Source organism: Neoarius graeffei, chromosome 15 (genome assembly GCF_027579695.1).
Source record: "Neoarius graeffei isolate fNeoGra1 chromosome 15, fNeoGra1.pri, whole genome shotgun sequence".
NCBI classification, from domain to species: Eukaryota; Metazoa; Chordata; class Actinopteri; order Siluriformes; family Ariidae; genus Neoarius; species Neoarius graeffei.
Window position 1 is genome coordinate 37,851,758 of NC_083583.1, and position 18,696 is coordinate 37,870,453.

The 18,696-nt window shown below is 38.8% G+C and overlaps 1 protein-coding gene across 1 annotated transcript in view; it reads right to left on the reverse strand.

The window, feature by feature from the left end:
• The window catches only part of gpc5b (glypican 5b), a 132,920-nt gene that overhangs the window by 75,115 nt on the left and 39,109 nt on the right, over positions 1-18,696 (reverse strand). The window contains exon 7 of the mRNA XM_060940505.1: positions 3,033-3,153. Within this exon, the coding sequence (XP_060796488.1) occupies positions 3,033-3,153 (121 nt within the window). The remainder of the gene's footprint in view (positions 1-3,032; positions 3,154-18,696) is intronic.

The window sequence follows — 18,696 nt, forward strand, 5'->3', positions numbered from 1 at the left end:
TTATTGGCTTTAGCTCATTGTGTATATCAGTACCTGTGACTTGGATGAAGATCAGATCACTTTTTATTACCAATTCATGCACAAAACCAGATAATTCCAAAGGGTTCACATACTTTTTACTTTGACTGTATATAGTGCTACAAAGATTCACATCTGTATCTATATTTATGAACCCAAAGTGGGCAAGACCTAAACCAGAAGTCTTCTATTTCCCAAAATATAAGTCAAAATATGGCCTAAATTAGTAGCCAAGTTCAAACCACCATAACCCTGACCAGGCAGTTACAAAGGATGAATGAATAAGCGCAAATGTATCATGTAAATGTAATGTTCACATTAATGAATGTGGTCTTTCTTTGTCCCAAGTGAAAATTAAGAGCTCCCACTCACAATTTTTTTTGTTGTTGTGTCATGTATAATCCAGATGCACACCTCATGGCTCAACCAGATGCCCTGCAAACCTCTCTTGGAAACTTTCTAAAACAAGCAAACCAAAAAGTTTTACAGATGGGATCAAGTTCTTTTCATTATAGCTATCCTTCTTTTTATACCCAACCCACCTTGAGTGTTTATTGCCAAAAACCTCCATTTTTGTTACAACGAACCACAGAACAGGGTTCCAGTCAAAGTCATAGTAGTGTTTTGCAAACTTCAGGCACTTACGTATGTGTTTTTTCTCACATACCTTCCAAATAATCTTTTGGCATGGAGGTGGCGTCTGATGGTGGTTTTGGAGATTTGGAAACCCCAAGATTTTCTTTTCTTGTAATTCACCAACAGTGACCTTTGGGGATTTTCTTTCTTACTTTTTTTTTTGCCTCTCTTACCATCCTGCTCACTGTATTTGGGAGCAAAGTAAACTTGGGTCCTCTTCCAGGCAAGTTTGTAACAGTTCCATTTGGTGTCCATGTTTTTATTTTTGCCCTAACAGTAGAAATGGACATTTTCAGGTGAGTAGCATATATATATATATATATATATATATATATATATATATATATATATATATATATATATATATATATATATAAAACCATTCCCTGACTTCTGAAGGTCAACACACTTCTCCATCATTTGGTTTGTGTGTTCTCTTACCTTTCTCATGTTGATGGATGACTAAGGGAATTTGTCCTCTGTGTCACCTCATATTTTCTCCCAGTTAATCAGGAAGTCATGAAATACAGCTTGAAAGTTCCTACACACTCCAATCAACTCAAAAATGCAGTTTAAATGGGAAACATGCTTCAGTTACATTGTGTTCACTATAATTTCCAGGGGTGCCAATAATAGCGGAACATGTGTTTTTGTTGAACATATTTTTTTTCTTGATGAGTGATTTGTTTTTCTCTGAATAAATTTATTTCACTTAAAGGTTGGATTTTTTTTATTTCATTTTTTTCAGTATGAGATGAAGCTACTTCACTAAAAGGTGGATTTTTTTCTAACACTTTTTACTAATATTTATAAGGGGCACCAGTAGTCAGGGATGGCACTGTATATACAGCATGACCCCTCACCCATATCCTCTGGACTTCCCTGGCCTCTTGCCCATTGGTGATGCAAATTCTACAGACACACACTGGACCACTTGACCAGGGAGGGGCAATGCTGGGTCATAATACACAACCAGAGCGTCTGGTTTTAATGGAGCAATGGAAGACATTACAGAAAAGGACCTTAGAGAGCCAAGTGGAACGGCGTGGGTCGCCTCCCAAACACAGCTGCTGGAGCCAGGGACCAGCTATTGACGAGCCAAGCTCTCTTTAGAGCAATCCAGTGGGACATACAAGGAGACGGATCAGAGCACAAAGTCTGGGTCATTGAGGGAGGGGTGTACAGTGGGTTTACAGTACAATCCAGTGGGATAGTTTGTTAAAACAGAGGCTGTATTGGCTTTAGTGAATAATAAGGAAACAATTACACGTTATCCCAGAAATGTCCATGTGGACCCAACGTTTCACATCAAGATTTAAGAGGGTTTCTTTGAAAAAATAAATGAAATCTTTGAGGAGATTTTAACTCATTTTCTACCAAAGCAGAAAACATGCTGTACTGAACCATGAAGTGTCTTGTGTCTGGATTGTATCCTGATCCATTTTAACCACATGCATTTCCAACAAACAAATGTGTCTCTGGTTAGTCAGATTGCTGTATCACGCCTTAATATGGAATTTTTCTCATTATGTTTTAACACAAACTCCCTTGTTCAACCTCCAGAGCACATTTCACACGAAATCCACATTTCACGTGTTTTAAAATTGCTGCTGCTAGTGGCATTTTCTTGATCACAACAGAGGTTAAAAAAAAAAAGTTTTCAGAAAAGCCGAGAGTGATGCCCTGTCCTTTTTTTTTTACATCAGGTTGCAAGTTGGGGGACAAACAAGAAAAACAAGCATGTAGGGCAAAGTATCAGTGAGAAATGAGTTGTGTACGGTGAAGTTACAGATGCAGCTCAAATTCTTGTGAGTTTCTGTGTCCAAAGCTTCAGCTAAGACAAGCAACCTTCTCATCAGGAAAAGTTACACCAATGTTTATTTCGCCTGCATTATTGATAATAACACATCTAATCTACAGATCAAGCTAGAATAGGTAGTTAGTTAATGCTAACAAGACGGGTAACAGCATTGTTATGGTTAGGGTTCTTATGGGTTTTTTTTTTTCTTATCAGCACAAAATCATGTGTGTGGGGTTTTTTTTATGTAATGTATTCAGAGAGGATTTTAATGCCAAATGTGATTTAAAGAAACAAATGTATTTTCCTCATATAGCATCTGGCAAAAATGCATCTCAGATTTCCTGAAGTGTTAAACAATCAGATTTGCATATATAGTGCTTGGCATAAAGTCTTCAATAGTCTTGTTTTTTTGTGTGTGGTTTTTTGTTGTTTGTTTGTTTGTTTGTTTGTTTGTTTGTTTGTTTGTTTGTTTGTTTTTCCTGTCATGAGTCTAATAAACATGTGGTGCTGGTGGGAGCTGTGGAATGTTATTAACCACCATCTAACAAAGAAATATGTGTACAAAATGAGTTTTCACCTGATTAAATCTTTCCAGTGTCTCTTTGGCCTCAACTAAAACCGGGTCCACACTTCTGATCTTAATCTCAGGGTTTTGTCTTTGGGCCTGGAGGCCGTTCTCCACCACAGAATTTGTGTAACTGAAGAAGAGAAAGAATGGAGAAAGAGTGAATATGGATTAATTTTCATTAATATTATACTATTTATTCAAGACCTCTGCAATAAAGATACTGTAATATTATAATGTAATCCAATTAACACGACATAACATCATTCAGTCCCGTGCAGGAAATAAAATAACTTCTATTTCCAAGACAGGATGTAGAAATGGAAAACAGGAGGTGTCTGAAAGCCATATCGAGCTATTTCTATTGTTTCATACACTTTTTGTATGTGAGGATTAAAACATTTGGGGACATGCTATTGTTATAGAAAAATAATCAATGACAGGGTGCTATGATGAAGAAGAGTTACTGTTACCACCCAAAGATTTTTTTTTTTGTTCTAACAGCATATTTTGTATAACACCTCTTATACCCCAGCAGTTTGTTGGCAATTACAATTTATCTTAATTAAACAATGACACACCATACTTGTTATCCATTTATAATCTATATGTGTAAAGTTGTGCAATGACCACAAAACAAGTTAGTTCCTGTTATCACTTATAGCTGCTATAAACATTTGCTTCTTCACCAGCCTTTCTTTTGTCTCTCACTTGAATTTACTAAGACAAAAATGTTAGAGAAAAAAAAACTTGTTTTGTTACAAAAACTGCAAAGCATAAACTCCTCTGTCCTGAAAATGTTACTGTGTCTGAAGAATTAAAGTTACAGTTTTAGTTTTACAAAGCTCTGACACTGGAGACTCCTTCCAAAAATTCTACAACTGTAGAAAATAAATCGACACATTCTGACCAACTGGAATCAAGAATTTAACATGGCTGTGGTATAAATAACTATATTGTTGCTTTAGTATCTTACTGTATTGCATAGCATAATTGCGCAAATAGGAAAATACAGAATATGATGATACAAGGCATGTAATATCATCCTCTTAATTCTGTCTTTCAGCAGTAAACAAACTAGCTGTTTAAACTCCAGCCCATCTGATTTCTGGGTGGAAATCGATGCAGTTCAGTCTGCAATTTCAGTGACATCAATGATTAATGATGACATTAATGGCTCGCTCACCATGACGCCTGAAGGCACAACAGAAATGCAAATCTAACTATTGACCTTGTGGCCTGTTCTTGGAGATTGAGTGAGGGAAGGCAAGTGGAATATGTTTGACACAGGTAATAAGACTCATATGAGCTGCTGGACTAAATCGTTACTCAGTAATGGGAAAAGAGAAGAGCAGCAACTCATTAGGCAACACCCTGCAGCATAGCGCTCTAATGACTACGCTAAATTGACTCAGACCTGTGAATTAAGAGATGAGATTGACATGTGGACATAACTCCAGAGTTCCAAATACTTCTCTCATTACTCTCGATAACTTTCTTAGACAGGATTCAGTTAAGATTTAGTCACCTTCTCATAAGTCCAATTTGCCATGTCAGGCAATGTAATAGCACAATATCATCGTGGAATGGGCTCGTCAAAAACAATGATGCAACTGCATTCAGATGGGAAGCGGGCCAGCTTATTGTAAAGCTGTGGCGCTGAATGCCATGCAAAACAAATAAGGTCATTGTTGATTTAAGGAGGCGTTAGTGGAATGACACACCAAGAATCTTGACTAATTCAGGTTCATTGTCATTGCAGAGGTCTGAAATATGACCTGGTCATAGATTTCCCAAAGTATCATAGTCATCTCTCTGAAGGCTTAAAGCCTGGTACTTAAGACTTTACTGCAACACTTCACATTTAATTATGTCAGAGGAAGTAGAGTCTAAGCACTATTTCAGAAGTTTTAGTGCAGAGTTAAAGCTCACGACAGGAAGGAGTGTCCCTAAAACTGTTCCCTATTTTCCAAGCAGTGCCAGCCATTGTGGATCAAATTCTTTCATTTGCTTGTATATTTCTCTCCATCTTAAACTCCATATTATAGCATAGATCGTGGGTCATTAACTGGCACATTGTGGTCTCAATCTAGCATTCAGAAGATCAAACCAAGCACTGAAAATAATACTGTAGCAGATTGGATCATTATAAAAAATGGCAAGACAATTTTTTTTGGTTTTTGTTTCTTTTTTAATATCAGAACGATTATAGCGTCTGTAGCAGATCCTCACCAATCACACACATTTATGTAAATTATTAGCTGAAGGCAGCTCAGTGAAAAAAGAAAGAGTTTGAACAGACTCATGGATTTTTTTTTCAAATTTCATTTACACTCTGATCTGACTGATGATTAGTGAAGTGTAACTTGTTAAAAAAAAGTTGCCAGCAAAAGCAGAATGATTAAAGATAATTGCACAGAGAAATATGCATGTATTCTCTACTTCAAGTTCAAACCAGATGTCTCAAGGTAATATATACACTGTAAATTAAGTCAGGTTTTTGATGGGTTTTTTTTTAGATTTTATTGCAGTTTACTTACTATTGACAGAGAAAATGGAAAAATAAACAAATAAATGCCCATATACAGTGGGGCAAAAAAGTATTTAGTCAGTCACCACTTGTGCAAGTCCTCCCACTTAAAAAGATGAGAGAGGCCTGTAATTTTCATCATAGGTACACTTCAACTATGAGAGACTAAATGAGAAAAAAAATCCAGAAAATCACATCGTCTGATTTTTAAAGAATTTATTTGCAAATTATGGTGGAAAATAAGTATTTGGTCAATAACAAAAGTTCATCTCAATACTTTGTTATATACCCTTTGTTGGCAATGACAGAGGTCAAACGTTTTCTGTAAGTCTTCACAAGGTTTTCACACACTGTTGCTGGTATTTTGGCCCATTCCTCCATGCAGATCTCCTCTAGAGCAGTGATGTTTTGGGGCTGTCGCTGGGCAACACGGACTTTCAACTCCCTCCAAAGATTTTCTATGGGGTTGAGATCTGGAGACTGGCTAGGCCACTCCAGGACCTTGAAATGCTTCTTACGAAGCCACTCCTTCGTTGCCCGGGCGGTGTGTTTGGGATCATTGTCATGCTGAAAGACCCAGCCACGTTTCATCTTCAATGCCCTTGCTGATGGAAGGAGGTTTTCACTCAAAATCTCACAATACATGGCCCCATTCATTCTTTCCTTTACACAGATCAGTCGTCCTGGTCCCTTTGCAGAAAAACAGCCCCAAAGCATGATGTTTCCACCCCCATGCTTCACAGTAGGTATGGTGTTCTTTGGATGCAACTTAGCATTCTTTCTCCTCCAAACATGACAAGTTGAGTTTTTACCAAAAAGTTCTATTTTGGTTTCATCTGACCATATGACATTCTCCCAATCCTCTTCTGGATCATCCAGATGCTCTCTAGCAAACTTCAGACGGGCCTGGACATGTACTGGCTTAAGCAGGGGGACACGTCTGGCACTGCAGGATTTGAGTCCCTGGCGGCGTAGTGTGTTACTGATGGTAGCCTTTGTTACTTTGGTCCCAGCTCTCTGCAGGTCATTCACTAGGTTCCCCCCGTGTGGTTCTGGGATTTTTGCTCACCGTTCTTGTGATCATTTTGACCCCACGGGGTGAGATCTTGCGTGGAGCCCCAGATCGAGGGAGATTATCAGTGGTCTTGTATGCCTTCCATTTTCTAATAATTGCTCCCACAGTTGATTTCTTCACACCAAGCTGCTTACCTATTGCAGATTCAGTCTTCCCAGCCTGGTGCAGGTCTACAATTTTGTTTCTGGTGTCCTTTGACAGCTCTTTGGTCTTGGCCATAGTGGAGTTTGGAGTGTGACTGTTTGAGGTTGTGGACAGGTGTCTTTTATACTGATAACGAGTTCAAACAGGTGCCATTAATACAGGTAACGAGTGGAGGACAGAGGAGCCTCTTAAAGAAGAAGTTACAGGTCTGTGAGAGCCAGAAATCTTGCTTGTTTGTAGGTGACCAAATACTTATTTTACCAAGGAATTTACCAATTAATTCATTAAAAATCCTACAGTGTGATTTCCTGGATTCTTTCCCCCATTCTGTCTCTCATAGTTGAAGTGTACCTATGATGAAAATTACAGGCCTCGCTCATCTTTTTAAGTTGGAGAACTTGCACAATTGGTGGCTGACTAAATACTTTTTTGCCCCACTGTATTTGTATGTAAAGATGGATTGCACAATTAAATATGTTTTTAGGGTGGAAAACTAAATTATATGACTGTACTGTGATGAAACACATCAATGCTGATGTTAATATTGACAAAATTACCATGACCCCTCTTGATGTCATGAATACTTCCATTGTGTTATGACTACTTCATTCGTATTGTGGCTAGTTGTAGTGCATTTCAAGTCAAGTTAAGTTTATTTGTATAGCACTTTTAACCACAGACACTGTCGCAAAGCAGCTTTACAGAAAATTAAAGACTTTAAACATGAGCTAATTTTATCCCTAATTTATCCCCAATGAGCAAGCATTTCTGTTTTTTGCTGGCACTGTCTGAATTTGCAGTAGACATGCTATCAAATCAGATTCTTGCATGTGCTGTAGGCTATATTTGTTTGTGTTCTCCATCTCTGTGTGTTTGCAATTATTTTCAAGACGTTTTGTGATATAACTATGTGTTGTTGAATTGACGCATGTGTTTGCTACATTTGCTAATGTCGTCTTAATTTGGAAGCGTTGTGGTCTTTCTCAGCCACCATAGAAAATGTCTCAAAATGCCATCTACTGGTTAAAATTATCCTGACCCTTGCAAGAACAAAGCTGACGTCGAGTCACCCATTTGGTACTTCACTACTTCATGAAATTCCTATTTAAAAAAAAAAAGAATGTTAAAGCCCTATGCCCTATATCATCAAGTCTCATCAATCAAGGAGTTTAAACTATTTCCCTAGCACCACCACCACCACCACCATAACCCCCCTTAGGAGTTAGGCTCAGAGCTGGGGATGAAGCTGCACTTTAACAACTTATTTTACATACAAGTCTGCTCTCCGTTTCTAACAGAACTTAAAATCAATTCTTTATTAAAGGTGAGTGCTCTTGTTAAGTGAAGAAGTTAGAAGACTATAAGTCACTGTAAGCCAGGATTCATAGTACAGTTCATATTACACAGTGTTAATATTAAATGTAACACAAATACGCATGTGTGACGGTCTGGGAGAACCCATCAGATGTTGCTGTGGTTGAATATCCACAGAAAAAGTCCAGACAGAAAAAGAAAAAGACCAAAAAATTCAGGTTTTGCCGCAAATTGAGTAACATACTTTGACATCTTTAAGAAACCTTTAAGAATATTGTTTTAATCTTTCCTAGGCCATCTTTCTGCAAAGATCATGTTCAGGAAGGAAACAATTTAACAAACACAGCAGTAAAAATAGCTCATCTGTCAACACACATCTAAAACTTCTCATAACCTGTTGGATATTTATGTGTAGTGTTGGTTCCCTTCTACTTATGACTTATTTAGATTTTTTAATTCTTTAAAAATACTTCATTTTAGCCCAAATCTTGAAAATAAACAAATAAAGGTGCTCAAAAACCAAATTTTAGTTTATATGTACATGTACAGTGGTGCTTGAAAGTTTGTGAACCCTTTAGAATTTTCTATATTTCTGCATAAATATGACCTAAAACATCATCAGATTTTCACACAAGTCCTAAAAGCAGATAAAGAGAACCCAGTTAAACAAATGAGACAAAAATATTATACTTGGTTATTTATTTATTGAGGAAAATGATCCAATATTACATATCTGTGGGTGGCAAAAGTATATGAACCTCTAGGTTTAGCAGTTAATTTGAAGGTGAAATTAGAGTCAGGTGTTTTCAATCAATGGGATGACAATCAGGTGTGAGTGGGCACCCTGTTTTATTTAAAGAACAGGGATCTATCAAAGTCTGATCTTCACAACACATGTTTGTGGAAGTGTATCATGACACGAACAAAGGAGATTTCTGAGGACCTCAGAAAAAGCGTTGTTGATGCTCATCAGGCTGGAAAAGGTTACAAAACCATCTCTAAAGAGTTTGGACTCCACCAATCCACAGTCAGACAGATTGTGTACAAATGGAGGAAATTCAAGACCATTGTTACCCTCCCCAGGAGTAGCTGACCAACAAAGATCACTCCAAGAGCAAGGCGTGTAATAGTCGGCAACGTCACAAAGGACCCCAGGGTAACTTCTAAGGAACTGAAGGCCTCTCTCACATTGGCTAATGTTAATGTTCATGAGTCCACCATCAGAAGAACACTGAACAACAATGGTGTGCATGGCAGGGTTGCAAGAAGAAACCCACTGCTCTCCAAAGAGAACATTGCTGCTCGTCTGCAGTTTGCTAAAGATCACGTAGACAAGCCAGAAGGCTATTGGAAAAATGTTTTGTGGACAGATGAGACCAAAAGAGAACTTTTTGGTTTAAATGAGAAGCGTTATGTTTGGAGAAAGGAAAATACTGCATTCCAGCATAAGAACCTTATCCCATCTGTGAAACATGGTGGTGGTAGTATCATGGCTTGGGCCTGTTTTGCTGCATCTGGGCCAGAACGGCTTGTCATCATTGATGGAACAATGAATTCTGAATTATACCAGTGAATTCTAAAGGAAAATGTCAGGACATCTGTCCATGAACTGAATCTCAAGAGAAGGTGGGTCATGCAGCAAGACAACGACCCTAAGCACACAAGTCGTTCTACCAAAGAATGGTTAAAGAAGAATAAAGTTCATGTTTTGGAATGGCCAAGTCAAAGTCCTGACCTTAATCCAATCGAAATGTTGTGGAAGGACCTGAAGCGAGCAGTTCATGTGAGGAAACCCACCAACATCCCAGAGTCGAAGCTGTTCTGTATGGACGAATGGGCTAAAATTCCTCCAAGCCGGTGTGTAGGATTGATCAACAGTTCCCAGAAACGTTTAGTTGCAGTTATTGCTGCACAAGGGGGTCACACCAGATACTGAAAGCAAAGGTTCACATACTTTTGCCACTCACAGATATGTAATATTGGATCATTTTCCTCAATAAATAGATGACCAAGTATAATATTTTTGTCTCGTTTGTTTAACTGGGTTCTCTTTTTTAGGACTTGTGTGAAAATTTGATGATGTTTTAGGTCATATTTATGCAGAAATAGAGAAAATTCTAAAGGGTTCACAAACTTTCAAGCACCACTGTAAGTAGTTTACAACTATAGGAAAATATGTAGCTTGTCCATTTCAACAAGCACATCGACCACTGTGTAGGTGTATAATTAATGACTGTACAGACCACTGTAGGAACACTGCTTACCAGATATTATGCTGACCAGATATTATGTGATGGACCTTTCTCAGCACAGCAGTTCTATGTTTTTAAACACCTCTGTGTCTCTGGTGGGTTGAGAAACAGTCCACCAACCAGAAATATCCAGCCCAAAGCAGTCCTGTGGTCCAAAACTTACCACTGATTAAGGGTTAGAGGATGACTAACAAATCATGCATGGAAAAACATGAGCTAAAGTCTGTATCAGCACACCTTCAAGGGTCATTCAAGGTCTTCTTTCTCTTGAAAACCTACAGGAAATGTTCAACTAAATATTTTCATCTGAGGGTGAATTAAATTGTGTAAAGTCTTTCCTAAGAAGACTTTAAAGTCTCATTAATTTGCTTTGGATTTGAATTTATGACTCCAGATATAGACATGATTTCACTAATTGCCCTTTAATTCTTTAAAGCTTTAATGTGCCAAGCCAGCAGGCTTTTCACCCTGCTAATGGAATGACTGCTTTAGTCTCATAAGGCTCTCTGAGGCCTTTTTAGGTGATGGTTTATTATCCCTTATTATGCCTGCTGTGTGTCCCAGCTCATTGTTCTTGTAAAGCCATTCTTTCAAATGTTTTTTCAGATTCAGAAATACAAAACATGAAACTCAGCTTGAATTTAGCATCAAAAATGCTTGCTAAGACTGTAATGACATGTTAACACAACAGCATATAAATAGAAAAGATATCAGGACTAAACACAAAACAGGTGAACACAATCTGGCAATAAACAGATAGGCCGAGACAGGACTAGAACACAAACCAAAATAAGCATAAGCACATGGTATTTCTTGCCATAAAAACCAGTACTGTCATAAATGCATCTCCATCTGTTTCCTCGAATGTACAGTACCTCTGCCTACAAACATGGGCACCACAGACTACAGCACCCATCCTGCACCTCACCGTTCACAACCCACTGAGTTCTAATCACATGCATCTGTTCACAATCACAGTTCACCTATTTAAGGACCCTGTTCACAATTTGTTTTTACGCAGTAAATGCTCAGTGCACTCTCAGAAAACAAAGTATGTCATTGTTCCTTTAGGGGTACAACAGCTTGTCACTGGGGTAGTACCCTCTAAGGTACTTATTTGTACCCTTTATATACTGATTGGGACCATATATGTACCTTTCCGACCCTAAAAAGGTACACATAGTTACCTTGAAGTGCAGTAATGAGCCCTAGGGGATATATTAGTGTAGATTGTACCTTGGGGGACAGAACTGGACTCCTACTGTACCCCTATTTCTGACAGTGTGTATCACACCTGACTAAACTCTCTTTCAGCTTTTATGCCCACCTGTTGCTTGCATTCCTGACATGTACACAAAGATGGAAACTGTAATAATTACCATTTGGCCATATAATTAAATGAAGGAATCAGAAATCAATATAATGTTAAATTTGTAATATTTCTCTGATTGTATTATGAGATCAAGAAGTAAGCATTAATGTAACATAATAGAACTACATGCTAGCAGGCACTTGGTCTCATCACAGTTATATTCCTCACTGAGCAAAAAACAAAGTTAGACTCAATGTCCTTACATGTAATAAGAGAATGCCACAGCTCATAGCTAAAACATTCACCAAAGATTTTCTACCTTTTTGTGGGGATGCAACCCCCTACTTCATCACCAGAGACATTTTCAAGAGAGAATAAAAGCTATAGTTAGATAAAGTCGCTCCTCCCAGGGGTTCTGACTTATTTTCCATTGTCTGTACTGAGGTGTATAATTAGCTTGTCATACTTCATGGTTAAATTACTTTAGCTGCCACTTTTTAGCCTAGTTAATTGGACTACTCGGAAGTATAACACGGAATTGGGCAGCACAATGGAGGAACTGATTTCCATTCACAAAATCTCAGGCTTTATAAAAAAAAATACACCTCTCTCACTCAGAGATCTGACAAATGACAATATTGTAAAGCCAAGAAGAAAGGAAGAAGGATATTAGTAAAAATACAGAACCAGTGTCAGGCGACATACATTTAAACAGACAGATAATAATAAAAAGTGGACCATTCATTTAAAATTACTCAGATAATGCAGATGTTCAGAGTGATATAAATGACAACTGAGTGACTTCAGTCACAGCTTCAGTCAGCCTCTTTCTTCGTGCTCGGCTCATTAGGAATGCACCATCACCCTCTTCCCTCATTACACATGCACCAACACCTGTTTCCAATTAATTATCCCATGGCAAGCTGAGCATAAATAACACACTCTGTTCTTGCATACTAAAATCTATTCTCGTGTTTGTCTCCACCATCTATAGCTCTCGGGAACCTCCTGCCTCGCACCCTGGTGAATGTTTAGGATGTTACCTGTGCTGAGTGCTCCTACAGGACCACAGCACTATTGTTCCATGTCTGATTTTACAACCTTTAGTGGATTGCATAGCATGTACTAAAGCAGGAGAAGCACTAAACTGTGCAGTATTGTGATAAACAAACAGGACGATTCTCTTTAAATGGTTCCTCAAGGGTTCTATAAGTAGTTAGGTTTCCCCATTCCTTAAAAAAAAAAGAGTTTTCCTTGATACTCTGTCTGATAGGGAACTTTCTATTTGAATTTCTACATAGAACCTTTAAGGATCCCCCCCAAAAAAGGCAAACTAAAAAAAATCTTATGGGGTTCTCGATTTAACTTGATTTTCAGTGCAGTTTTGCATTGTATTTGCATTTGCCTGTGATTGTTACAAATCATTTGCACTGGAGACTCCTTCCAAAAATGCTAAATAAATATCTCCTTACAGAAAACATCATCATATCAACAGTTACCCATGGTTTTAATCTGTTCATGTGGAGTGTCCATCATACTGTACAAGTCCCTGTCAATTAGTTGTTACTACAGGAACAATAACCCGCAAGTTGGCCTAATAGTTACTGTGTCTGCCTCTTGACTGAGAGATCGTGAGATCTATTCGAGGTCGGGTCACACCAAAGACCATAATAAAAATGGTACCTACTGCCATCTGGTGAAGCACACTGCAATACATATGTGAGAAGGGAGTCAAACTCTCGCGGTTAGCAGAGAGCTAGCCCCCCACTGCAACTCTAGCTATGTAATAGGCGAGAGGCCAAGAGCTATAGAAACATAGATCGGCGGCGCCCGATGTGCCTTAATGGCATGGGAAGGACTTTGATTGAGTTTGACAGAAACAGTAACATGTTAGGAAGAACACATTAATATAAATCTGTGCCTTGCATCCAGAACTACTTGGTAGGGATTTACCTATTAATAAAGCACACAAGAATAAAATTCATTCATAGACACCTTTCACAGTTTGGTATCTGTCACTTGGTTTCTTTGCCGTCTGTCTTCAACTCTGCTTGTGTTTAATGAGAGGCAGTTTTATTTCTTTTAGAGAAGCAAAGCTTGTTATATTTTTAAATTTTCTTTGGATCCATTCGTGAAGGACAGAGGGTTACTGAAGAAGATTACTGTCAGGATTCCAGTGTGGAAATAAAGGAGTTTTAAAAAGTTTAGTTTCAAACCTTTAATCAGTAATTTTAAACACATTTCAAGTGAATTGGGTAGAGTCAGAATTCTCTCAGAGATGCACCTTGATAAGATCTCGTCAGAATGTGACACATCATTTTTCCTTTGGTCAATCCAACCTCTTGAAGACTATTTTAATCTTTTTTCTATTATCACTTTCTCAAACACACGTACATGAGCAATAATAAATAAGCAGACATTATATTCAAAATTGGGCGGCACGGTGGTGTAGTGGTTAGCGCTGTCGCCTCACAGCAAGAAGGTCCTGGGTACAAGCCCAGTACCGGACGAGGGCCTTTCTGTGTGGAGTTTGCATGTTCTCCCCGTGTCTGCGTGGGTTTCCTCCGGGTGCTCCGGTTTCCCCCACAGTCCAAAGACATGCAGGTTAGGTTAACTGGTGACTCTAAATTGACCATAGGTGTGAATGTGAGTGTGAATGGTTGTCTGTGTCTATGTGTCAGCTCTGCGATGAGCTGGCGACTTGTCCAGGGTGTGCCCCGCCTCTCGCCCGTAGTCAACTGGGATAGGCTCCAGCTTGCCTGCAACCCTGTAGAACAGGATAAGCGGCTACAGATAATGGATGGATATATTCAAAATCAAAAAGTATCCAATATGCAAATGAAATTTCTTTTCTTTTTTTTACTATGTTTTGTTGTTGTTGTTATTGTTGTTGTTTGCTTACTTCAGAGAGAGACGTGCACAGCAGGGTCTGTCATCCACAGAGCAACATGAAAAGGTCAGACAGGTTAAGGGTTTCATTAAGCATGCAGAGTGGATGTTAAATACTCCTGCTAGTGAATAATAAACAAAGGTCAACGATGGATTTAATTGTCAACTCACTTTGCAGTCTGATTATTTCAATCCTTTAGAGATGCTGCGAGTCCACATTCCGTAAACCAAAAACAATATTTAATATTTTTCAGGAAGTGTAGGAGCAAGCAGATGCAAATGCAGGTTATGTTTAATTTTAAACAAAACATGAACAATACAGACAATGTAAACCTGAGAAACCTAAACATGAACTATGATCTCATGGCAAAAACATACACAGAGCAGCGGGTACAACCAACAACAAACTATAAGGAAAGACAATGCTAGTCAATGAGTACTGTATAAGACATGACTATACTAGTGCTCATTAACCCAAACATGAATCAGGTGCAAACAGTCATGTGACATGAGTGTCATGCTCAGGTGAGGTGCAGTGGCTGATAGAAATCCTAGTCATGCACCATATTTGTCTCTTAGCTGATATGGGCCCTTAGGCTGACAGGGCTCACTGGGAGCAATACCCTCAGTGTAGCCAGCAGGAGACACAACATCCTCCATATGGCATCTCCTCCACGTAGCCAAAGGGTGGTGTGACGTCCAAGGCAGAGCACAGGATCGGAGCGATGATCATCACAAAGCCAGTGGGGGGGCAAAGTCCAAGGCAGAGCCAGATGGGAGAATAACATCTTCCATGAAGCCAGTGGGAAGAGCAAAGTCCTCCATGGAACCAGAGGGAGGAGCAAGGTTCTCCACAAAGCCAGAGGGGAGAGCGAAGTCCTCTGTGGAGGCAGGGGGGAGCAAGGTTCTCCATAAAGCAAGAGGGGAAGCAATGTCCTTTGTGTAGCAAAAGGGAGAAGTGAAGTCCTCAGCAGAGTTGGGAGACAGAGTGATGTCCCCATTGGAGCAAGGAGGTAGAGGGACATCCTCAATAGAATAGGAAGGCAGATGTCCAAAGTCAGGCTGGGTGGCATACTGATGTCCAAGGAGGACCAGGGAGAAGGAGTGCTGGCCATGGCAAAGCTGCAAGCCATAATGGTGTCCTCTGTGGGGCAAATGGATAGAAGGACATCCTCAGCCAAGCAGTGAGGCATAGAGATATCCTCAGTGGAGTAGGGAGGGTTGGAATGGTGATTCTAGCTAGGTTGGGAGCCCTCTCCTGAAAAAATGTCCTGAGGTGGCACTTGGCTTCCAGCCAGTCCTGTTTGGTTCTGACCCCATCTCCCTTCCCTTGTTGCTCCCACATTAGGCAGTTCTTCTCCAAGAGGGCTTCTTGGATGCTGAAAAAAATCCACTGCACCCATGTTGGGTCTAGCTTTCAAAACATGAATCAGGCGCAAACAGTCATGTGATGTGTCATGCTCAGGTGAGGAGCAATGGCTGATGGGAAATGCAGTCATGTGCTGTATTTGGTGTAAGCATGATTTTCCAGTGTGTTATCTATTCCAAATAATTAACGAATAAATAAATAAGTACTTCAGTAATGTATTTTTTTTGTACTTTGAATTAGCCAGAATCTACAGATATCTCAAAAGCTGAACATGGAGTCAGCAGTCGAAGTTCATAATCAATAAATAAAATAATCAACACATTCACCAGCTCTATTTAGTGCCATTAATCTGAATGAACACTATATCACTAACGGTAAGTAGTTATGTTATCTCTATTTCATACACTATATTGTGTCTTTAGTTTACAGATTATACCTGTTTAGTCATGTACCCTAAAGAATTTACGAGTACAATTAAACATTAGGATATAATTTAGCCCAAGACCATGCTAAAAGATATATCAAGAAGGAGAGGGCTTCCAAAGTATCACAAAGCAGCTTTTCATTTATTCTAATTGTGTCGCTTCAATGAATAAAATGGATTGCTGATAAAAGATATTTGGTGTTGCTCATGTAATGAGTCCAACTGATTTATGACCTAATAAAATAGCACACCATGCACGATCCATCATTTAACATGTGATTCCAAGGTGTGAAGACAGGCATTTATCTTAACAGCTAGAAAAGCTAGGACTTTTATTCACATTTTGTTTAGTTGTGTTTGGCTACTGAAGACTGATAAAGATTCAGTAGACTATCAGCAGCCTAGTTAACCATCCTATTAATAATTTAAGGATATACAATGTATTCCTTAATACTTATTGCAACATTAGCCTCTAAAAATGCTGGAATGGGGCTGCTGAGTGACGGAGCAGTTTAACTGTCAAGAAAGCACAAATCCAAATGTTGATGATGCCATGGCTGTCTGTGGCCATTGTGTGAAAGTGTAATTGGTTCTGATCTTTGGGTGAGAAGAACAGCCTTTCCTTTCGATCAGAGCAGTGCGTCTTTGAGCTCATGTATATGGAATAGGGTACTTATCACACCCCTGCAAGAGCGTCTGCCCAGTGACGTCCTTCTCATGAGTCAGAGGAAGCAAATGATGGTCTTTACCCACCACGGGGAGAACAAAAGTTTGGGCACACCTTCTAATTCAATGGTTTTTCTTTATTTTTATTAATTAACAGTCGCTTCATGTCTTAAAGGAATGATGGATGTCGTTTCTCTTTACTTAGTTCAGTAGTTCTTGACATAATATGGATTACTACAGTTGTGGAATAGGGTTATTTACTGTATTTTTATTATTTACTATTAACTGTTAGATCTCAAACACATTAAGAAGGCAGTGGCTTCTTTGAAGAACCTAAAATATGAAATATATTTTGTTTTTTTCTGAACACTTTTTTGTTTACCACACAATCCCATATATGTTCCATATGTTATTTCATAGGTTTGATGTCTTCAGTATTGTTCTACAATGTAGAAAAGAGTCAAAATATAGAAAAACCTATGAATAAGTAGGTGTGTACAAACTTTTGACTGCTACTGTAAGGGATAACAGGAATTACCTTTTTATGGCATTCTGACAACATTAAATGCAAACATAAGTGGATAAAAAGTATGACATGTCACTATTTAATAGATAAAAAACTGTTAGCATTGGCAAGTAGCTATGATATAGGAGGAATATATAAGATATATATACTGTAAGAGGAATAAAACTTCAGGATGTGCTGAAGTAACAGTAACTTCATCACACCTCCCCGTTGTTGATTATTTTTCTATTGTTTTACAGCCATACTTCATCATGCTTTATTACTTTACACAAAATATATGACATACTGTATACTGTATGAGTAAGATATCCTAAAATATGACATGAGCCAGATGTTTCAATGTGCTCCAAAAGAGTTAAAAGTGGTACTAAAGCTGCAGAGAAGAGCTGGAACGTGTGGAGCTTGCCGCTGCAGTCAGACATTTCTCACAGCCATTTGCGGCTCACAGAGGCCACTGAGCTCAGTGTTGGGGAAAATTGCTAAAATGAAACTTACCATAAAAAACACCTAGAAAAATATTTATTCAGCTAGAGACCAAAAAGACCAAACGTCCACTTTAGCTAATGGTGACTTTTTTCCCATGGAAAAAGCACACAGACCTGCGTGTACGTGTATGCACACACACACACACACACACATTGTGAGGAGCATGGCTGCAATTAAATTCATCTGCTCAGTGAGATTAGCTCATCTGTTTGTTCAGAAGGTTATGGAGCAAAGGCACTTAATGGGTGAGTAAAATCAGTTTTTTCATCAGATTTTCACAATATCTGTGCAGACATTTTTGTTTCAGGCACAGCTGCATGCGAATTCATCTATTTGACCTTTTTAAACATTTTCCCTACTTTTCTCAAGCCAAGAGGGCAGCAGATGGTCAGCAGAACCTCAAATGTTTCTCTAAATTTCTGCCGCAAACCACATCCTGGTCTTGTTTCGTTTCGTGATGTCACACAGACTGCCTGATGTGCTTTATGACACAGTGTGACTTCCTGTCCTCCATAAACATAAACAAAACTTCATCATGTATCTGTATACTGAAAAGCCATGGGATGGCTATCTTGGACAAGTGGAAGGATGTTTTCCTCATATGGGAAAAAAAAAACATTGACCACAATCTCCAAGGGGGATAACAAGTCAGAATTTTAGGAGCTTTCTGACGGTTCTGATGAAACATG